The 24,684-nt window shown below is 35.7% G+C and overlaps 1 protein-coding gene across 2 annotated transcripts in view; it reads right to left on the bottom strand.

The window, feature by feature from the left end:
- The window catches only part of RDX (radixin), a 90,450-nt gene that overhangs the window by 30,324 nt on the left and 35,442 nt on the right, over positions 1 to 24,684 (bottom strand). For both annotated transcript variants that reach the window (XM_080815177.1, XM_080815176.1), the window contains 8 exons: positions 23,038 to 23,121; positions 22,689 to 22,835; positions 20,075 to 20,171; positions 19,419 to 19,582; positions 16,877 to 17,007; positions 6,781 to 6,941; positions 5,794 to 5,886; positions 1,299 to 1,541 (listed from right to left, as the gene is read on the bottom strand). In XM_080815177.1, coding sequence (XP_080671303.1) covers positions 1,299 to 1,541; positions 5,794 to 5,886; positions 6,781 to 6,941; positions 16,877 to 17,007; positions 19,419 to 19,582; positions 20,075 to 20,171; positions 22,689 to 22,835; positions 23,038 to 23,121 — 1,120 coding nt within the window. The remainder of the gene's footprint in view (positions 1 to 1,298; positions 1,542 to 5,793; positions 5,887 to 6,780; positions 6,942 to 16,876; positions 17,008 to 19,418; positions 19,583 to 20,074; positions 20,172 to 22,688; positions 22,836 to 23,037; positions 23,122 to 24,684) is intronic.

The following is a 24,684-nucleotide window of genomic DNA, read 5'->3' as shown; positions in this document are numbered from 1 at the left end:
TAAATAAAATCTTAAAAAAAAAAAAAGACAGCATTAAAATACTTCCTACCTTTTAATGCTGAGTCAAGCTGTAATTAAAGAATAACTTACCAGTTAAGGGTTCATCACCCAAGGCTAACAAACCTTTGCTACAATGGAAGAAATGAAACAAGGTAACTGTAGGCCAACCACTCACAAAATAACCACAAGGCCAAGCTAGTGGTAAAGTCTTAAAAAAAAAAAAAAAATCAAATGTTCTTCTGTAAACAACTTCCCAAACTCAACACCCAAAAAACAAATAATCCTGTTGATAAATGGGCAGAAGACATGAAGAGACACTTCTCCAAAGACGACATACAAATGGCCAACAGGCACATAAAAAAATGTTCAACATCCCTGGCCATCAGGGAAATACAAATCAAAACCACGATGAGATACCACCTTATATCAGTCAGAAAGGCTAAAATTAACAACACAGGAAATGACAAATGTTGGCAAGGGAATGGAGAAAGGGGAACCCTCTTACACTGTTGGTGGGAATGCAAGCTGGTACAGCTACTCTGGAAAACAGTATGGAGGTTCCCCAAGATGTTAAAAATAGAGCTACCCTATGATGCAGCAATTGCATTCCTGGGTATTTACCCCAAAGATACAAATGTAATGAAAAAAAAAGGGGCATATGCACCCAATGTTCATAGCAGCAATGTCCACAACAGTCAAATCGCGGAAAGAGCCAAGATGCCCCTCAAAAGATGAATGGATAAAGATGATGTGGTCCATATATACAATGGAATATGACTCAGCCAGCAGAAAGGATGAATACCCACCATTGGCACCAACATGGATGGAACTGGAGGGGATTATGCTGAGTGAAGTAAGTCAATCAGAGAAAGTCAATTATCATATGGTTTCACTCATATGTGGAACATAAGGAATAGTGTGGAGGACCACAGGGGAAGAGAGGGAAAACTGAATGGGAAGAAATCAGAAAGGGAGACAAACCACGAGAGATTCTGGACTCCAGGAAACTAACTGAAGGTTACAGAAGGAAGAGGGGAGAGGGATGGGGTAACTGGGTGATGGGTATTAAGGAGGGGATGTGTGGTGATGAGCACTGGGTGTTGTAAGCAACTAATGAATCGCTGAACACTGTATCAAAAACTAATGAGGTATTATATGTTGGCTAATTGAACATGATAAAAAAAATATATGTAAAACTTTAAAAAAATAAAATGTTCCTATTTAATAAGTTTATCTCAATAAACGGGGGAAATGCTACCCGTATTATAAATGTGCATACAATCGCAAATTTTAAATACCTGGAGTTGCTTCTTAACACGCTCATTTTTTTGAGTTTCTGTCACACGTTCCTCTTCACTCCGATGGTTCATCACTCCATCATTTGATAATTCAGCACTAGCCTCAGCATTATTCTCATCATGCTCATCATGCTCATTTTCTGTTGGAGGAACGACTGGTGGTGGTGGAGGTGGAGGGGGGGCAGACATCACAGTTTTTAGTTCTTCTTTGGTCTTTTCCAAATCTTCCTGGGCTGCAAAAGCCTAAACATTAAAAACAAGTTTATCAGCAACTTCCTTTTGAAAATTGATAATTAAAAGAATCAAGTTATCCTTCCTTCCTAAAAGAAAATATATTTCAGGGTAATGAAAATAAGCCTTACTGATGAAAGTTCTGTTTTTATAGAGGAATGCCAGCAAGGAGGAGTGACAGAATTAAAGTACATCACTTTGCAAAACCTAATAAAATTGTTAATTCTGGCAAGAATGATCAAATATTGCAAAAACTGTTATACAAATGGTTGATGAGAAATGGTATTAGTAAAATGCCAAAGAATGCCATGTCTAAGAGATCATATTTTAGCCACAAGAGGAAGCATGTCACCGTAAATGGAGGAATCAGATCACCATTACTCTAATTCAGTAATCAATTAAAATCACTCACGGTAGGTTAACCAGATACTAAGTGTTCTTCTGAGATGATGCAACAGGAAGTACCCAACATCACCAACTGTTTGGGTGGTATACTGTGTTGTTCTGTCTAAAAAAGTCCGGCTTTACACTGTTGTCATTGTATAATTATTAATAATAACACCTTTCACTCTAAAATACATTCTAATTTGGATGATAAATTATATGGTGGTCTCACCTAAGAGGCATCATAGCCAAAAACTTTTTAACTTGAATCCTTCAAGTTTTAAGGTCTATTTTCCAATTTTCAGGAAATACTGATAAAAGGACAAGCTGAATAACACCATGAGGAAGCAACAAGACAAAAAAGAAGGGACAATCTGCAGGTCCTTCCAATAACTCAGTATCATAAAAAGGCCTGTCCTCCCAGCAAACACACACAATGCAAAGTCCTAATTTGGAAAATGACCTAGCAAATCAGTATAAAAGATTTTGGATCAATTTTGAATGCAGTCTGCCCAGGAATAAACCCACATAAACATAATTAATTTACAACAAAGCAACCAAGAATATGCAACGGGGGCAAGGATAGTCCCTTCAGTAACTGTGTTGGGAAAACTGGACAGCCACATGCAAAAGAATGATACTAGACCACTATTTTACACCATACAAAATTATCAACCCAAAATAATCACAGATTTGAACATAAGACCTAAAACCGTAGGACTCCTAAAAGAAAACACAGAGCAAGCTCCTTGACATTGGTCTTGGTAATGATTTGTTGGATCTGGCACCAAAAGTAAAGTCAAAAAGCAAAAATATGCAAGTGGGACTACATCAAACTAAAAAGCTCTGCACAGCAAAGGAAACCATGAAAAAGAAAATGAAAAGTCAACCTGCTGAATGGGAGAAAATATTTACAAATCATATACCCAAATTATAAGGAACTCATACAACTTAACAGTTAAAAAACAATCTGATTAAAAAATGGCAAGGGGATCTGAATGGTTATTTTTCCATACAAGACATACAGATGGCCAACAGGTACATGAAACAGGTGCTCAACATTACTAATCAACACAGAAATGCAAATAAAAACCATAATGAGCTACCAACTCACACCACTCAAAATGGCTATTATCAAAAAGAAAAAGCAAGTGTTTTCGAACATATGCAGAAAAGGGAACCTGTGTGCACCATTACTGAGTACGTAAATTCGTGCAGCCATTATGCCAAACGCTACGGAGGTTCTTCAAAAAATTAAAAATAGAAATACCATTATGATCTAACAATTCCCCTTCTAAGTATTTATACCCCCCATGAAAACCCCAACTCAAAAAGATACATACCGTCATGTTCACTGCAGCCTTACTGATAACAGCCAAGATATGAAGCAACCTAAGGATCCACTGACGGATGAACAGGTAAAGAAAAGTGCTGTGTACACACACATGAATACTATTTAACCATAGAAAAGAAAATCTTGCTATCTGTGCCTGAACTGATGGAACTTGAGGCCATTATGCAAAGTGAAATAAATCAAAGGCAAATACCGTATGATCTCAATTATATGTAAATGTAAAAAAATCAAACAGAGCTTATGGGTACAGAGAACAAAGTCCTGGTTACCAGAAGTGAGGGGTGGCAGGGAGGGTGGAAAGTGAGCAAATGGGAGAAGTATTTAAAAAATACCAACTCCCAGGGTGCCCGGGTGGCTCAGTCAGTTAAGCATCTGACTTTGGCTCAAGTCATGATCTCTGGGTCCTGGGATCGAGCCCCACATCAGGCTCTGTGCTCAACGAGGAATCTCCTAGAGATTCTCTCCCTCTCCCTCTGCCCCTCCCCCAAATCGTGCTTGCTCTCTCTCAAATAAATAAAATCTTATTAAAAAAAAATTAAGTACAAACTCCCAGCTATAAGATAAATAAGTCATGAGGATGTAATATACAAATAGCATGGAGACTACAGTTAATAATACTGTATTGTATATTCGAAAGTTGCAAGTTGCTAAGAGAGTAAATCTTAAAAGTTTTCATGACAAGAAAAAAATCTTCTTGTGATCGGTGTTAACTCATTTCACAATATATACACGTATCAAACAACAAAGTCATATACCTGAAATTAATAGGTTATACATCAATTATATCTGAATTTTAAAATTTAATGAATATAGTCTAATACAGATGAGATGAAAAGTTGACTAAAATGGGAGAGTATGTACAGTATGAGCTCATTCTGAACATATAAATGTGTATGTATATACACATGCTAACAGGAAAAAATCCTAGAAGGATCTACACTAAGGTGTTAAAATAGTGATCCTGGCTTGTGGGAATGATTTTTCTCGTGTCACTTCCTCATTTCTATAATTCACAGGATTTGCCTCCCTGGTATTACTTCTAAAACAGTTTATGTGTCTCAGAAATTCTAATAAAGAAAGTGGTGCAATGGGTTAACCAAGTTCTATTGCTTTGAGAGTTATATATATACACATATACATAATTCTCAATATCAAAATTTCCCTATGAAATTTAAATTGCTACAAAGAAAATTTAAGTAAGAGGAAAAGAAAACTGTATTCACATTCATTGCAAAAAAGTCATAAAACTATACACCTTTGGGTGTTAAAAATTATTTTAGTTACATTGAAGAGTTAATATTTAAAGTTTGAATTAAACTCTGATATTTCACTTGTGTACTATTTCAGACAGTAGTAGCTTCATCTACTAAGGAACTTACATTAGAAATCTCAGTATGGGACGCCTAGGTGCCTCAGTTGGTTAAGCATTGGCCTTCGGTTCAAGTCAATATCCCAAGGTCCTGGGGTCGATTCCCTATTGGGCTCCCTAGGCAGCAGGGAGTCTGCTTGTCCCTCCCCTTTTGCCCTCCCTCCAGACTTGTGCTTGCTCTTTCGTTCACATTCTAACAAATAAATAAAATCTTTTTTAAAAAACTCAGTATGTATCATCTTCATTGCATCCCTCTAATTCGACTTCTTCATATCCATTATTTGGTTGCCATGCCCTGCTGAGTGTACCACAAGATGTTTCTCAATGATCCCTGTTCCTCTTCATTCTTAGGTAACACTACCCATTAGACCAATCCATCCTCTACTTTAAGTTATTTTTATACAGCCATACTTGATCATACCACAATCCTGTTTCAAAATCTTAAAAGCCCAATGTCTACAGACACTCCCTATCATCTTGCAATTTATTTAAAGCCCTTCACAGCTTAATTTCCTCTGTAACTTCCTAGCCACATCTCTCAAGATTCCTGAACTTGCTTACTTACTGGTTGTCCTTCAAGTCTGCCATGTACTTCCAAACTTCTTTTTTAAGATTTTATTTATTTATTTGACAGAGATCACAAGTAGGCAGAGAGGCAGGCAGAGAGAGAGGGTTGGGGGAAAGCAGGCTCCCCGCTGAGCAGAGAGCCCAATGCGGGGCTCGATCCCAGAACCCTGGGATCATGACCTGAGCCGAAGGCAGAGGCTTTAACCCACTGAGCCACCCAGGCGCCCCATACTTCCAAACTTCTTATACTCATTCAGTTCCCTGTCTGGAATGAAGACCTTTGTAGTCTCTAACCACTCTCAATCTTTTCTACCCCCAAACTGACTTTATTATTTTATTTAAGATCCCGCTTAAAACTTACAAGAGTCTCCCCAACACCTGCTTCACTCCCACAGAAATTAATCACCTCTTCCGTTCTTAACTTGCAACAACAGATTAGTAATTATGACAATACACACACATTCATACACACACGTATCTTTTCCCTCTAAATTGTGACAGTATCTTATATACCTCTACAAACTCGGCAGACTGCTGGGTACAAAAACAGATATTTAATAAATGATACTGAGTAGAAAACAAATGATCACCTTGTGTTGCCACTCAGTAGCCTCCTCTTCCTTTTTCTTCTTGGCTTCTTCCAGAAGTGCAATCTTGGCAGTGAATTCAGCAAGTTCTGCTGCCTAAAATAAAGAACATAATTACCAATAATAAAAATTTTTTTTCAAAAATATTCTGTCTTTAAAGCTTTAACGTACATGCTTAGACTTTCTATGATTCTTAGTCTTCCATTTTTAAAAAAGTTAGTATTTAAGATCATAAGCATCTTATTTATAGTAGGTCTAACCCACTAGTAAGAAGACAGTGAAAGCAGTTTTATTATTTTATAGATAAGCAGTTCTTCCTGTTTCAGTAGCAGGAACTTAAAATGTGCAATTCAGGTGCTATTTTTAAACTCTGATCAATAAAGTACTTGCTAAACCCTACAAAAGAAAAAAACTGCATTTTATATAATGCTTTATAACTTAAAGAGTATGCTGCCAAAATAAGCTCATTAGATTCCCCAACAATCCTATTTGGTGCCTTTATTCCTTTTTTCAAAGGGAAAGATCTGGGGCTCAAAAAGACCCAAGGACACATATCAAGTCAATGTTTGAACCAATATTTAATTCCAGGATCTTTTAAATGTTGTGCCTACTCAATATCTGCAGTCCACTACACAAACACCCAATAAATTATGGCCTATAGTTATCTTTTAAGAAGGTATCAGAACATACTTGTCAATTTATCTAAAGTAAAACACACTAATGGCTTATGCAAAGTTTAAGTGAATCAGAAATCTTTTCTTAGCAACAGACTCCATTGCCATCTCATTGTTTTATCTTTAGGTTTTTTGGGGTTTTTTTTTCATGCAGAAATAAAATTTTTAGGTTTATTTCCACACTTTGTGATTAGGTTACTTGTATCTTTGGTTTCCGTGCCAGAAGATCTAATATACTTAGTTTTACAAGCTTTGCTTCATGCTTTTGTCTAAATTTTTCTTTCTCTCTGAGATAGAACCAAGACAGGTTCCTGACCAGCTGTTCCTGATTCTTCATCTGGTCGGCAGCTTGTTTTGCGATAGCGGACTTGGCTTCTTCAGCAGCTCGACGCTCCTTTTCAAGTCTTTCTGCTTCTTCCTTTGCTCGTTTTCGTTCCTGGTCCAGTTCCAGAGCTTTTCGAGTCTGCTCTTCTAGTTCTGTCAAATATATGTACATCACCCCCAACAATGGTTAATTCCAATTATTATCAAAAGAAGCCAAAATGGTAACAAAGAATCTAATCTCAAAATTAGCACACCTGCAAATGAACATATACTTTGTTTTTAACTTGGCAAAGGCCTCATTAATATTTTTAAGTACTACACAATTAAAAAACTTGAAGAAATGAAAATACTTTGTAATTTAACTCACATCATAAGGCTGGAAGTAATCTTAAGTTTTAAAAAATATGATCTCTAAAATTTTGACCTACAGAACTTGTCATCTGTTTCAAAACTATAAAACAATACACTTTAAAACCTACATTAACGTTTTACTTATTTAAGCATCAGATAAGTAAACCCAAGACATTAAGACTGAAAACAAATACTAATTCAGAAGAGGAATTCTGATGTGAATCACATGAATTACTATAACTTTTGAGTTATGGGTATATATCCATTCTTCAGGCATGAAGACAAAGTAAATATCTGGAGATAAATGACATCAATTTTGATCTTGCAGTGTACAGATCATAAAGGTAATTCTCTTCTCTTTTTCAGTGAGTTGAATAAGAAAGGAAAATATTATTAGCACAAAGCCAAAAATGTTTAAATAAGCTTAAAAGTACTAATTTTAAACATTATTCTGACAACTCTTATTTAAAAACAAGGACATTTTGTGACAGAAGATAACAGAATGTCACCTATTAAGAGGGTGCAATGTCCTACAAAAAAATGATTGTCCCTTTCTGTATACTCCAGAGAGGAGGAAAAACTAAAAATCTGTATGTATGCTGTAAGGTTTGAAAGCTAGCTGTAACATACACACTTCTTACTACTCTCAATTTTGGTGGTCTTGGTCAGAATTAATTTAGTTAATTGCAGTTAAAATCTGCAAGGCTTAGAGAGGGGTAGGAAGAAAAATGGCTACATTTTAAATTCCTAATAAAATAATGTAAAAATTTTATGTGGCTATTCAGCTATAAAGATGAAATGTATGTAACACTGAATGTTGCCACAGCTAAATTCTAGGATTATTCATTTTAGAATTTGCCTTCTAAAACTGGGACATCAAGCTAACTTATTAAACTTTTCTTAGGATCATTCTTTCCAACTTGTTGATTTGATTAATATATAAAATAAAGCACACAATACTCGTGGTTGTATCATTCATCTAAACAAGCAAACAGTACAAAAGAAAATAAAAACACTGCTTCTTCTCTCATAATAAAAATTCCTTCTGTACAACGAAGGAAGAAAGAAAAATAAATTTGGCTTTTAAAGTTAAATCTTCAATTAAATATTCCCAAAATTCATTATTTTCTATCAACTTTTTTGCAATAAATATCATTTTGAAGAACGTAGACAAGGCAATGGCTCTTTTGTGATTAAGAATTATACAAAAGCGTCAATTATTTTAAATGTTGAAAATAAATCAGAAAACTTCAAATCTACTCTAGTCTCTTCTAGAAAGGAAGGTTTTGAAATGACTTACGTATTTCCTCCCCAGTTAAAGGAGTTAGAACAGAGACTGGAAAACTATGGCCCACTAACCCAATGCCTTGTTTTTGTAAGTATAGCTTCACGGGCACGCATAACCTCACTCAGTTCAATACTGTCACGCATTTAAGCACAGTACACGACTGCTTCCAAACTGCAACAGCAGAGCTGACAGTTGCACCAGGGACCGTGTGGCATGTAGAGCCTGAAGTATTACTATCTGGCCCTGTGCAGAAAGGTTTACAAATCCACCTATTAGAGTATTTTTATGAAACAAACACGCCTCCAAGACCTTGGATCCCCTGGGAACACCTGCAGGGAAGGATTTGCTAAGATAAAGAATATCAATATTTTGCCTCTCTGGTTCATAAAAATCTAGGACCTACAATTTCTGAGGTCTGACACATGCTAAGAGGGTACCAAGGAATATTGCTTCTTTTAGAAGATCTGCTCTTTCAGGATGAAGATTAAAGGTTACAAGAATAAGCTGCTTCTCTCATTAACAGTATTGCACTGATATAAACAGTTATGGTGTTTAGAACCAGGAAGTTAAGCTCAAGCTAATAAAATTTGGGGAAGTCTCTCTTTTTCAGTTGGGCTTGAACATAAATTTGATTTCTGACAGGTCTAGGGTTTTGCAAGCCAAATGATCTCTTATGGGCAAAGCTTAGAAACTATATAACTGCAAAAGAATTAGTAAAAAATTAATTAATTAAATATCCCAAAAGTTATAGAGTTTTCTTCCTTTTCTCAGTCTAAGGTAATAGTTTATGAAGTATCAAATTTTTTTCCATAGGAAAAGAATACTGTTGTTAAAAAAAGCAAAGAAGTTCCACTGTCATTAATTCTTAGAATTCACAGAATTAAGAATGTGTTTACCAATTACTCACTAAAAATGCAATTATAAAATATCTATCCTAAATCTAAGCAATGGAGTGTTATACCATCATACAAAAAAAAGTAAGGAAGATCTCTTTGTGAGTATATCCATAGGACATTCAAGTGCGCATTAACCGAAAACAACAAGGTACCAAAGGATACGTGCAGGATACTACATTTTATGTAAGAAAGAAGAGGAAACAAGAATATGGTTCATGAGGATATTGTGTATTTGCTTACTTTGTACACAAAAAACAGACGAAACAGAACGGCATTTAACATTCTCAGCAGAGTAGAATAGAAGTGAACCAGCACGCAGCAGCCCTAGGCCTACGATACTGAGCCAGGCTAAGAAGACACAGATTGTGATTTGGGGGCTATCAAGGTATCCAAGGCTTGGGAGACCAAGATCCTTAAAAGGAGTAAATAGAAAGGTAGGCTCTAAAATCTGCATGCTATTTCCCCCCAAGATGTTTGCCAACTCCTAAAATGTATACATATGAGGTAGAAAACTAGGGAAACAAACAAAAAACAGCTATAACTGGCTACAGAGATGAGCAGGAAGATCAACACTCTCGTGCAGCCAGGAGTCAAAGGCTGGCACTGAGGGCCCTAGCAAATGAGCAGTCCTTCAGAAGACACCCCCAAGGGTCTACAGACTAGCAGGGAAGGAAAAAACACAAAGAGACCAACCTTAACAAAGCCTGAAACCCTGGTCAACTCCACCAGTGATCTGCACATATTCTGCCGGTCAAAAAAAAATATTAAATCCTCTCTGAAGTTAAATAACATCATCCCAGGGCTCCCTAATGTTTCAAACTCAATGTTGGGAAAGCAACAAAATTACCAGGCATACTGGGAAGAGGGGACCAAATGACCCCTTCCAACACCCCTAAAATCCCCCAAAGAAAGACTACTGTGTGGACCCAAAGATTATCCAGATACTGCAGTTAGCAAACAAGGATGTTAACATAACTATGAAAGATACTACTTATCTAGGAAAACTGAAGAAAAAGCAAAGAATGAGGAGAGATGCAAAGTCCAGAGAAACACTGACAATACTGCAGAAGCAGATCTTTAGGCATCCTATAACCCTCTGCAGAGATGTCAAGGGCCAGAGTCCCCTTTATAATCCTGGAAGTTCAAGTTAATCAATATTTTCCTTATGGTTATGCTATCTTCCAGAAACTGCATTCTCCTTCAACATTTAGGTTCACATGCATAGCACCCATAAAGAAACATAAAATTCAGGAGGTCTTTGACAGGGACACAGATATACTACTAATTTTATTTTAGCAAAATCTTGAGTGAGTACAATCATGTATTGAAGCACCATCCCCTCAAAAGATAAAATATTTATCACCACTAACCAGTTAGTAAAACTGCAAATTTGAAGAGCATGTGAAGTTCCTTCTGTTGCTTAGAACAAATACTAAGGAAAGAAACTCTGAAAAGGCAAGACTTCTAGGGAGCCGGGGGAGTGGGGAGCCTAACAGAAAAGCTAAAAATAAATGCCAGCTTGGTAGACCAATCAGAGTGATGGAGCTTGTCACCACATTCAGCCACTGTTACCACATCCTCAACCCACAGAAGTGTGCAGCAAAGACATCCCAGTAGCTAATAACCTTCCTCTCTAGGACTATCCATCTCCAGAACTTCTTTTCCAGAGGCTCCCTATTCAGAAGAGGATTATGAATAGAAGATGGGAAGAAAGGAAAAGTACAATTAATATGGCAAACAGAAAGAGAAATTACCAACCAGGAATGATCAGGAGGTGCATCACCTTACCATACCACAGAAGAGTTTGTGCTGTGAGATATGCAGAACATCCAGACTGCTGACTCCCACCGAGAGGTCAGTCTTGTCAGATAATAAACTCTTCTGAAGCTCTAGTCTGTCCTGTTATAAACTAAATCGCTCCCTATAATAACTTTTTCAAGTTAATTATTTTCCTTCTCTCAACTTCAGAATAATTTATAAAAGTATGCAATGTGTAACCATTAACAACTAAAGTCATAAAAGATAATGTAAAATCTAAATAATCTGGACGCCTAAGAACTTGCCCTTGTCTTTGAAATGTGCTTCCCACTGTACAACATGTACTTTCTTGTACGCCTATTATGCACTTATAAGATATGTCAGTCTCAAGTTTTTCTAGATACAATTGGTGATTGAACAGTGTCCACTGACAATAAAATCAAGTAATAGGTGAATGGAACAGAATAGTCCGGAAGTAGACCTACATACATATTGTATTCTGGATTTGTGACAAAGGTGATGGATGTAGCTAAATGGGGAAAGAACAGTCCTTGTAATCAAGGGTCTGGGTCAACTGAAAATACATACGGGAAGAAATAACACTGACTCCTACAAAAATCAGTTAATATGGATTATGGACCTAAATGTGAAAGGTAAAGCAGTATCCAGAAGGTAGTAAAAAATAATATATTCACAACTGTAAGAGAAAGAGTGATAAATGGAACTTAAAGAACTTCTCTTCATTGAAAGAAACTTATATTGAGAGAGAAAAAAGGTAAACCATAGAGAGATTTTCTTTTAACAAAATATGAAAAGAACTACAGCTCAATAAGAAAAAAAAGAAAATCCAATTTTTAAAAATAGGTGAAACTCATGAAAAGGCACTTTATGGATGCTATAAGCATTTGCAGAAGTGCTTCAAATCAAATCATCAGTCATCCAGAAAATGCACTGTACTAACTGTCCTCACCAGAATGGCTAAACAAACAAACAACACAAGAGGAAACCCTGACAGTAAAGCAAATCATCAAAATAATGAAGATACAGGGCAAATCAACTTTCATTCACTGCAGGTAGGAATGAGCACTGAAATAATCCCTTTGGAGAAATGGTGGCAGTATCTACGATAAACTGTAGCAGTGACCCAGCAATTCCACTCCAGGGTACAGATACCTCCCCTCAATTAATACCTAGGGGCTACACTTAAGAAGGCTCACAGCAGCCTTACTTTATAATAGCCGGAACCAGAACTATCCCAAACGTCTATCATCAGTACAATGTGCTATCTACATGCAACAGAATATTACACTACCACGTAAAACAACAAACTACAGCTCCAGGCATAAGTTGTGAACAAAAAGAAGCCAAGCAGAAGAGTACATGAATTCATTTACATGCAGTTCAAAAACAAGCAAGACTGTTCTTGGGCAGGATACCAAATACACAAGCAAAAAATAAATAAACTGGACTCCAGGGCCACGTAGGTGGTGTAGTCAGTTATGCCTCTGACTCCTGGTTTTGGCTCAGGTCATGATCTTAGGGTCATGAGATCAGGCCCCACGTCAGGCTCCATGCTGAGTGCAGAGTCTGCTTAAGATTCCCTCTTCCTCTCGTCCTCCCCCCGTGCACTCCCTCTCTCTCAATCTCTCTCTCTCCAAATGAATAAATCTTAAAAACAAAAACAAAAACGGGACTTCATCCAAAATTAAACCACTGGGCTTCAAAGAACATCACCCACAAAGTGAAGGTAACCCACAGAACGGGAGAAAATATCTGCCGTACGTCTGGTATGTCATAAGACATCTGTACCGAGATACAGAAAAAACTCTAACACCTCAACAACAAAAAGACAACACAGTTGAAAAATGGGAAGAAAATGCAAAATTACACCTTTCCAAAGATTATATATAAATGGCCAATAAACATATGGAAAGATGCTCAACATCATTAGCCACTTGGAAAATGCAAATCAAAACCACAGTAGCACTTCACACCCCCTGGGATGACCATACTCCAAAAGACTAACATTAGTAAGTGCTGGGGATGTTAGGGGTCATACAAATGATACACTGATAGTGGGAATGTAAAATGGTACATTTTAGACACCAGTTAGGCAGTTTGTCAAAAAGTTAAACATAAACTTACCATATGACCCAGTAATCTACTCCCAGGTTTATACTCAAAAGAAATGAAAACAATAACCAGTATACAGATGTTCATAGCAACATATTTAAAATAGTCAGATGGTGGGAACAACCCAAATGTTCACCAACTAATGAATAAAATGTAGTGTGTGTGTGTATATGTATGTATATATGTGTGTGTATGTGTTTATCATATATATATAACATCTACATCTATCTATATATATACATATATCTATATATCCACAGAATGAAACATTATTCAGCCATAAAAAAGAATGAGTGCCTGATACAAGCTCCAACACAATGACCTTCAAAAACATGCTCCATGAAAGACAGTTACTAAAGACCATATTCTACACAATTCCATTCATAAGAAATGACCAGAACATGTAGTCTACAGAGCTAGAAGAAGATTAGTAGTTGCCTAGGACTGGGGGAGGGAGGACTCAGAAAAATTTGAAGTGACTGCTAATGGGTATGGGATTTCTTTCTGGGGTGATCTAATTGTTCTAAAATTGTGGCATCAAGTGGCACAACTCTGAATATACTAGAAACCGTTAAAATACACACTTTAGATCATTAACTGTGTGGTATTGTGATTCATACCTCAATAGAGCTATTAAAAATAAGACTAAACTTGGGACGCCTGGGTGGCTCAGTTGGTTAAGCGGCTGCCTTCAGCTCAGGTCATGATCCCAGTGTCCTGGGATCGAGTCCCACATCGGGCTCCTTGCTCGGCAGGGAGCCTGCTTCTCCCTCTGCCTCTGCCTACCACTCTGTCTGCCTGTGCTCGCTCTCTCTCTAACAAATAAATTAAAAAAAAAAAAAAAAAAGACTAAACTCTATGATGAGGGTGCCCAGGTGGCTCAGTCGGTTAAACATCTGCTTTCGGCTCAGGTCATGATCCCAGGGTCCTAGTCCTGAGATCAGGTCCCAGATCCCTGGATAGGGCTCCCTGCTCAGCAGGGAGTCTGCTTCTCCCTCTGCCCCTCCCCCTGCTCATGCAAACGTGCTCTCTCTCTTGCAAAAATAAATCTTTAAAAAAGTAATAAACTCTATGATGATATACTTCAGAATGATATAAGTCACATTTGGGGTGAAAAAATGGGAAGGGATACAAGGGAGATTCCCTTAGTGCAGGTAATGTTCTGTGCTTTGTTCTAGGTAGTCACAGGAATAAATTCACTTGGCAAAAATTCATTAAGCCTGATACCTAAGAGGCATGCACATTACTATATATATACATGCTATACTTCAAACAAATTTAAAAAAAAAACTTTCCTAAAAATCTCAGAAAATTAAATTAGGGATTATCTACTTCCATTCTAGAAATTAAGGAAATTGAGAGGTTAAAATGACTTGCTAAAGGTATTCTAAGTTAATGACAGAATTAAAGCTTGACTGTTTAATTCCTATTTGTAAACAATGTATACATAAAATTGACAAGCCCCCCTACTCCCTCCACAAGAGCTTTCATCACACTATCATGCTTACTTCCCCTGCCAAACACTTAAAACATAAAATGATCTTGATTATCTGTTAATTTTATTACTCTGTCTTTGCTCAATAAAATGTAAGCCACATGAGAACAGGGACCTTATCTGTTCAGCACTGTATCCCCAATGCCTACAAAGCCTCGTACACACTAGGTGCTTAATAAGTATACATGTTGCATGAGATGACTACTGGGATTTCACTTTGATATTTGCCAGGACAGTAAGTAAATCCCAGTCTGGCTCTCAAATAAACCTTCAGAGATGGTTTAAAAATGATAAAAGTAAGTGAACTATGGAAATGTAAATGATAGAACAGTTCTATTTAATGATTCATAACTCATTTCAAATAATAATGACTTCAAAAAAATTCTTAATGAAGAATAGAAAAGTTTCTTCTCAAACAAAAACTTAAAGGTTTATCTACTAAATATTATGACTTAGATATGACCAGAGTTACTGCATTTGAGTGAGAATTTAGCATAAATTACAAGACAATCATGCAGATTTTAGGACAGCCTCGCAATGCTTTATTATTAGGGAAAAAAGAACCCAAGAAACAAATCAGATGTCCTTTGCCATAAGATGACTGATTTGAAATTGTCTTGATAGGGATACTCTACATTCTTTCTTATGTTCTATCTTCCTTATATTCTTTAGTGCTTCTTGACTTGAGTAGTTTTCTGTGTGTGAATCATTAATATTTTTATTATGCACCCTAAATAAATAAGATTGAAAGGTTTAATAGGTAGCTGTTCTCTCAGAAAGATATATGTAAGTTAAAAAACTCTATCACTCAATTTTTTCTTTAAAATATACCAGTATCATAAATTTCTTTAAACTTTTTTAAAAAACACACATTCCATTTTTTTTTACAACATTCTGCCTCTAAAAGTATTGCTTATTGTATTCACATGGCATTTACACACATTACCTCATTTTACATTTTTATGAATATATCTTATTTCTGCCAACCACACAGACTTCCCTCCAATGCATCCTATTTATTTGTTCTGCCTTGGTGTTACAGTCTGTAAGCAAGTCTGTTTAATACCTCTGACCTCTGAACTAAATAATTTTCTAGGTCTTTTCTAGCTCTGGGAAGTGAGGCTTCTAAGGTCAGAATAAAGTATAGTTTGTTTGTTTTCCTATTTCTTCTCTTAGAAATATTATTTCCAATCCTCTTGAAATTAGAATGATCTACCAGTTTGTGGGTTTATAGCAATCTCTATGACTTCCTCCTCTAGTTACCCATTTGCAAATTATTCTCCCCACTGCTCAAGAGCTTCTCCCCACCATGGTAGCCTGATGTAAGGAATGAAAATAACCTTAAATAAGGTTATTATTTAATAAACTTTAAGGTTATTATTCTACTTAGAATAATAAAACTAATGGCTGCTTCTACTAGTTATCAGGAAACTAGGTATTAATTCTAGTTTTACAAATAGTATGTATTTCATATTATATCCCCCCCTCCCCGAATCTCTACTGCTTAGGAAGGAAAAAAAATCTTATTTTGCTCAATATCTTTTTTCTTCTGTTCTTCCTACTATTTGTTGTTTGAAAGCAGCATATCCTAGAGTTATTTACTATAAACCACTCTGGAAACCCAATGTACCCTTTCTATACACTGTAGCATTTTGGTTACACTCTTCATAGGAAACAGGTTCTGACCAAGGTGTTACCAAAAACCAACCCACTTCTATGTGTTGTGTATTTTTTTAGTATACCAAAATAAAATTTAGAGACTGAGTTCCGAAAGAGTTTATTATAGTCAGAATAGCTTAAAAATGCCTTGAAGTAGTCAGATGCTTTGAAATACTTACATACCCATAAAGCATCAAATAGAATGGCTTTTGTTTAAATGCTAGCAAGTACTAAACCTGCGTGTTTATGGAACCCTGAACCAGAAGAGGAATAAATTAATATCTACAGTCATTTCACATGAAAACACCTGTGTATTTAAGTAAATGAAAGAGAAACTAGCACATGAATGTTGCGTGTCCTTTAAACATGTTTATGATATGATTCCATTAAGTATTAACGTGACAATTAAGTGCAATTATTGTACAGGACAAATGAGATTTTCCAGCAGTGAGGAAATATCGGACAAAGAGGAACAAGGGTGAACACAATGTCAAAAGGAAACTGCTACCTTTCTGGGCTTTCACCGTCTGCTCTTCGATTTGCCGCAGCCGCTCCATCAGCTCCTCCTTTTCCCGCTCTATCCTTTCCTTCTCCTTTTCTGCTATCTCCCTCTTCTTCTTTTCGTTCTCTAGTTGTGCCCTGAAGAGGAATTAGAATTGCTGTTACAAATGAATACACAGAAATATTTACATGAAACCCAAGTACTGTGAGTCCACTAAAAAGAAACGTAGTATAAATATTTTAAGAATCTTCATTATATTCAGCTGGGCTTTAAAAAAAAGCCCCATCCAGTTAAAAATACAGGACTGCCCTGTTACATGCATGTACACTGGAATACAATGCATTTCTTTTTGTGAGGTCACGGAAAATGTAGTCTAGGATTGTTTCAAAAGTTAAAAGGGGCACCTAGTTGGTTAAGCATCTGCCTTCAGGTCAGGTCATGATCTCAGGGTTCTGGGATTGAGCCCCTCGTTGGGCTCCCTGCTCAGCGGGGAGTCTGCTTCTCCCACTCCCTAGGCCCCTCCCCAACTTGTGCTCTCTCCCTCTCTCTCAAAATAAATAAAATCTTAAAAAAAAAAAGATAGTAAAAACTTAAGACATTTTGGAAATATTTTCAAGCAACAAATTTACAGAACAACTCGGAAGTAAAACTGTCAAATACACCCCTTGCGCGCAAAGCATGTTTTTGACGCAGACTTGAATGTGGGAAAAAATTAGAGGAGATTTATCACTTGTATACTTGATGAATTCTGACAATAAATCACAGGCCAGCACAAAAGCAGTTAACTGCACATTTCCCACTGAGAGAAGTAAGAAAGGCTTGGAAGGGAGCACACAAGGTAATTTTCCTTTAGGCAGTTTAAGTAAAGTAACCTGGGAGGGTAAGAATTTTCAATCACTAACATGAATTGACACATTTTTAATTCCTAAGGTAGTACCAATTTAATCTTATATACAAATGGCAAATCAGTTTTATCTCCTTTGACAACTCCATTAGAATGACAGTAGATGTCGAATGCTGCTTAAGACAGATCAACCTGAAAGCTCACGGGAAAGACCACCACCTCCCTCACTCAGCGGCAACTGCCAGGGGCCTAAAGAGACTGCTTCTTTTAAATATAGCCAGACTCTCATCACACAACTACTGAGAGCCTACCATTGGTCAGACTCTATAAAGATTCTATATTTATAAAGAAATTTAAAGACGAGTAAGAATTAGATGAAGCACTACCAGGTAATATTATCTATCTCATAAATTTAATCAATATTCAATATTCCCTTTGTTTTAATGGAAATAACTTTAGCTTAAAAAAATCAATTATGATTTCATCTCTGATACTCATCTGAGTACATCTAAATATTCCCCAAAAAAGACATCACTGCCATCTGAATTTCAGGCACAAAGACCATGTAGTTTGAGCATAAATAGCATATTAATAAGCTATGAATTCCCTGGACTAACATGCAGAAAATGTTTTAGGATACCTTACTTTTTAAAGAATATCAGATGAACCCAAATATATTTTTCTTAAGTGAAAATTAAAAGCTAACTTATATTCAGCCTCTAATCAGACTATGCATTAATGATATTAAGAATTATTATACGAGGTACTATTTATTAAACACCAGGTACTTTGTTGACTTTCTAGTGTCACTTTCTAGTGACACTTGAGTTCTACAGTGTCAACGACACTGTTTTAAAGCAAAATATTCAGTGGAGCACCCAGGTGGCTCAGGCAGTCGAGTGTCCAACTCTTGATTTCAGCTCGGGTCATGGTGGTGAGATCAAGTCCCACATCAGGCTCCATGATCGGTGCCAAGTCTTCTTTCCCCCCTCCCTCCCCTGCTTGCGCATGTGCACTCTCTCTCTCAACAGATAAGTATTTTTAAAAAAATAAACAAAAATAAGGTAGATTTTTTTATTCAAGCAATTCTAACCCTGAAAAATTAAGTAAAAGTCACAAGCAGAACAAACTTGAAAAATCCCAAACTACTAGAGTATCCAAACCAAGGTCAATCAGTGAAAAGCAAGCATGTTTAAAAAATAAAGCACATCTATGAATTCATAAAAAGCTACTTTCTCAGAAATACCAAAGATTTCCAATTTGAAAAGTATACATACTCATGTAAAGAGTATAACACTCAATTTTAATGCAATGAAAACAATGTAAAAATGTAAACTCAGAGTATGTTAAAGAAACAGCATTCTTCAAATGAAACAAGATGGGATCAGGAGGGAGACAAACCATAAGAGACTCTAAATCTCACAAAACTGAGGGTTGCGGGGGTGGTGGGGGTGGTGGTGAGGTTATGGACACTGGGGAGGGTATGTGCTATGGTGAGTGCTGTGAAGTGTGTCAGCCTGACGATTCACTGACCTGTACCCCTGGGGCTAACAATACATTATATGTTAATAAAAAAATAAAAATAAATTAAAAAAATAATAAAAATAAATAAATAATAAAAATGTGATTTAAAAAAAAAAGAAACAGCATTCTTAAAATTTAAACCACCTACTCAACTAAGAATCAAAACCTTAAATTCCATACCTTTCCAACTGCTTCTGATGTTTCTCCTCCCTCGCCTGAGCCTTCATCTGCTGCACTTCAATGGTATCAGGCTTTCTTCTTCGCATGTATAGTTCATGGTTCCCCATACATAAAGCCAAAATCCGTTTATTGATTCTCAGACGAGGAGCATAAAAAACAAAATCCTAAACATAAAGTTTCTGAATTTAAAATCTTCCTGAAGGACAGCCTCTCTCAAAATAATCTCTACTAAATTTCAATATGCGGTATGAATTCGAATGCCATATTACGTAGTTCAGAAGTCACAGAATTTCCTAATTCCTAGTAAGTATGCCATATTTGCACATAGCTGTAAAGGCTACCAACAAACAAGTGTTTTTAACTGCTTCTTAGGAATTGTGATTATGTTCAATCACCTCCTAATAAACACCACTCATCTTACAGCTGAATCTCAATTAAAATAAAACTAATATTCACATGTTATAAAAAGATCAAAACCTTCTATTTTTTAATAATTCATTATTTTATCAGCAGGAAAGTTAAACTATGAAAAGGGAATGTTTCTCAGGAGCAAATCAATAAACGAACAATGCCACTCTTCAAATGGTATCACAGCAAAGTGGCGGAAATTTTAAAAAAGTTAATACAGAAAACACTTATAACAGAATTTTACTTACAGGTGCCTTTTTGTCGATTGGCTTTATAACAAATTTTTTGTCATTAAATGAAATATTTCTGATTTCACTCCAGGGAAAACCAATTTTTGGTGTTAACCTTAAAAAAATGAAAGCATTCCTTTAATTAAAAGGAGAAAACAAAACACAAAATGTTTAACATTTTGGGGCCAAATTAGCTAAATGACCAGTCTTAAGAGAGCTAGATTTTCAAATACATCAGCTTACTGATACTATTGACATTATTATCTTTTAAGGGGAAATTTGATCAATTAAGCCACATAAAACAGAATAACTATCAAAAAAGTTCATGATGTGTCATGAGCCTTGAAAGCATTACATTTATTTTCTTAAAACTACCTAGAAAACACTAGCAACTTAGAGTGTAGAACTGAACTTCCCTTGGGGCTCTGTACTAGCTCTTCTTAGATTCAAGCTACTACAAATATTAGTTTAAATGTGTTTAAGAAGGGAGGGGGGGAAAGTCTTGATAAGTTTTCATGTGAATTATGGACACGTTACTAAATATCAAATTTATTTCCCTCCTCTGTTTAACTTAAAAATGAGTATTTGTAACATTAAAAGCACTAATTTTATGGAATGTGAGTTGTATCTCAACAGAAAAAAATTAAGACCTTCACATACACAAATGTTTGGATAAATGGAAGAGCTGGATTTACAACTCTAAGAAATATAAGTTACCACCACTTTGCCACACTGCACACAAAAATTCAAGGAATCAGACTGGAACAGTAATTTTGTTTTTATTTTTCAAGAATTTTACTGTTTCAGACTACCCACCAAATGTGTCACTGTTATCCAATAACCAGTGTGCAAAATGATTATGATACCCATGCTAGCCAAAAGGTGTCTTTCTAGTCAGTCTTCCGAGAACAAAGTATGAATTTCTATCTATTAATAGTCCTTTCAAGTCTTAAGGAGATTACCAATTGCAGCACGCCGAGTAATTTTTCTACATAAAGCCTTCTTTACTCAATAGTTATACGTTATACTGCCCCCTAATGGCTCTTCAAATGTCATTGTTACCAGCTTAAAAAGGAGCCTGCCGGAACATAGCATTTTTAAGGTAATGCTGTACTACATTTACATGTTACTTTGAAAATTCTAAAGCAATTTCCTCATGTAATTCTCACAACAATCTTGTAAAGTAAGCTCGGCAGTTATATGAATTTCAGAGGGTTAATAACTTGACCAGGATCACAAAGACAATCAGTAGCAGAGCTGGTAAAAGAACCTAAGCTTTGTTGTATCCTACTTTTTTTTTAAATCTTTTGGAAATATAATAGATTTTAATTATTTTTAAAAAGTGAACCAGTAGAGATAAGACCAATCTCCCGTATCAGTCCCTCCCATTCTGAGCTAATCCGTTCTCTTTCATATTCCCCATCTTTATCTGTAACATATCTATAATGGGTACTCTGATAGAAATGCAATAATTTTTATTTATTATTTATTTTTTCTTTTTTAAAAAAGATTTTTTAAGATTTTTTTTTTAAAAAGATTTTATTTATTTGACAGAGAGATCACAAGTAGGCAGAGAGGTAGGCAGAGAGAGAGGAAGAAGCAGGCTCCCCACTCAGCAGGGAACCCGATGTAGGACTCGATCTCAGGACCCTGAGATCATGACCTGAGCTGAAGGCAGAGGCTTTAACCCACTGAGCCACCCAGGCGCCCCTCAATAATTTTTAAAAGAAACAAAAGTAAAAAAAGGATTTGGTCCACAAAAATTGGTCTCTAAGTCCTTTTTGCTTTTCAAAAATTTCAAAATATTTTCTTCTTAATGATATAGTGTTGTTAACTCGCTCTGTAAATAAAAAATACATAGCAGAGTAAAATAATTAAAATGCTCTCTTTTGGACTTAGTATATAGTGTTAGAAAAGTGTATCTTATTAGATATTTGTAATAATGAAACTAAAATTCTAGAATTTTAGAATAGAGAAATGCCTTAGAAGAAGGCATTACTGGCATAGCAAAGAAAGTATGAAGCATTCCTAAAGTACTGTGAGAGTCTGACATATTCTACATTAACATATTAATATATATATTAATATAATATAAAAATTAACACCTGGCTAATTTTGAAACAAAATAACACTGCCCATTATTAATACAGTGAAATTCTACTTTACTGATGTCTGAAAATATTCAAAACAATTCCTATTAATGTCCTTAAAAAGTTAAAAATATAATAAATCATATATCTATTAATTTCATTGTCTCATTGCTCTTTATTTCTTATACGTGTTAATTTCAATTTCACCTTAAATGTCAGGCATATTTAAGGAATCATTCTTCACCCATAAAGGGAACAAGTTTTAATTAAATTACCAGACAGAACTCACAAGATACCAAATGAAAGTGAATCATCCTGTCTGATAAATACGCTGAGCAGAATGCTAAAGCTACAAGGTGTTGCAAAAATGTAGACATGACATCTAAAAATCTTTGTCGCATTAACTAATCTTTTAAGTAGGAAGAAAAAAGCAGCAGCAAGAGTAATCAAGCCAAAAAAGAACTTTATAAACACAGCGTAAGATTAAAGCCATACAGATCACTGATTAATGACCAGTTCACTGTGCAACTAAATTTACTCACTTGTCATCATGCTCATAAATATTCAGACCCAAAGCATCAACGCCTAGCCACAATTCAGTTCCCTTTTTATTTTTTATTTCAAAATAGTTGACTCCATACATTTCTAGATCTTGGGCAATCTTCAGGTACTCCATCATAGAATCTTCCCTGTTAAAAGAAAGCTTACTGTAACATACTTAAGTAAGTAACATACCAAACAAATTAGAAAAATACTTTGGATTGAAATTTAGTGCTTTATATTTATTCATATAAAGTGAATGATCTTTGGGGGATAATGTGATGTATTAGTAAGTGTCATGATATAAAAATACTTGAAGGAAAAACACTAAGAAAACAGCCACCCAAGTACCTCAGCATTCCTCTGTGTTCTTCATGCCAGTTCTGTATTCTTTCTTCCCACTGTTCTTTTGTCAGTTTGTGTTGTTCCAAAACACTGTAAGAAAAAAAAATATGAAAATGTTTCTATGATTCAAAATTAATATTCATTTAAAAGTACAGAATCATTCAGTATCTTAACTGTAATGGCTGTCATAAAAACCTATATACACGATAAAATTGCATAGAACCAATAAACACATACACATACACAAATGACTGCATATAAAACCGATGCAATCTGAATCAGGTTTGGTGGACTCTATAAATATGTTGGTTGTGATACAGTACTAGTTATACAAGATGTCACCATTAGGGAAGGCTGGGAGAAGGATACACATAATCCCTCTATTTTTTTACAATTGCATGTGAATCCATAATTATCTCAACAAGTTTCTAGGATCCTGAGATTATTTTAAACATTACATGTTTTTAAGACAGTTATACAGATAGTTTATGGGAATTAAACTGTTTCAAACAAATAAGCCACTGGACCGAAAAAAGGAAAATGACTTTCTTCATTATTAATAGAAAAAATTAGAGAAGAGTGGAAATCAAAATTCTTGAGCCTTAATTTCTTTTACTCTACATATTTACTTTTCTTGGTGTCAAATTTAATTTTCTTATTTTCTATACGCAATGTATTTTTTAAAGATTTTATTTATTTATTTGACATAGAGAGAGAGGTCACAAGTAGGCAGAGTAGCAGGCAGAGATAGAGGGGGAAGCAGGCTCCCCGTTGAGCGGAGAGCCTGATGCGGGGCTCGATCCCAGGACCCTGAGATCATGACCTGAGCCGAAGGCAGAGGCTCAACCCACTGAGCCACCCAGGTGCCCCCCTTTAGGCAATATTTTATATAAAATTATACAAGTGGAAAGTTACCTTTTTACCACCCCATGTCCTCCAAATAATCTTTTATTGATTTCTCTTTTATCCTCCCAGTGATCCTTATGCAAATGTAACCAAACATATTTTCTCTACTATTGATATTTTAACATCAAATCAGCAAATTCAACATACACATACAATTTACCTGCTCTACACACTACAGATTATTTACTTGACTCTCTTTGGGTCATATAATGATTATTACGTATTTTGCTTTGTTGTTCAAACCTCAGATCCTACATTACTACTAACAAAAGCTGTGGCATTAAAATATTATTGCTTATGGGGCAATAATAGGTGGCTCAGTTGGTTAAGTGTCTGCCTTCAGCTCAGGTCACAATCCCAGAGTCCTCAGATCAAGCCCCATGTCTGGTCCCCTGCTCAGCGGGGAGCCTGCTTCTCCCTCTCTTCCTGATCGTGTACTCTCTCGTTATTTCTCTCTCAAATAAATAAAATCTTTTTTAAAAAGTATTACTGTTTAGCTGTATAAAAATTCTACATGAAACCTAGGAATGTCTTGGTAGTATAACGGAATCTCAGAATGTAATCTTTCCTTGCACAAGTTACTATTTAGAATAGATTCCTTAATGAGGTCTCAGACACACTATTACGTTCTTACTATGCTCTGCTCCTTTCTCAGTATATCCTCTTTCAAGCTCTTGGGTTTTTTGGGAGAGGAGTTCTGTCTTCCCCTTATATGACTTAACTTTCCACATTTTTCTTATTTTTATA

The sequence above is a fragment of the Martes martes genome (assembly GCF_963455335.1).
Source record: "Martes martes genome assembly, chromosome: 10".
NCBI classification, from domain to species: domain Eukaryota; kingdom Metazoa; phylum Chordata; class Mammalia; order Carnivora; family Mustelidae; genus Martes; species Martes martes.
This window is presented reverse-complemented; position numbering and strand designations above follow the sequence as displayed.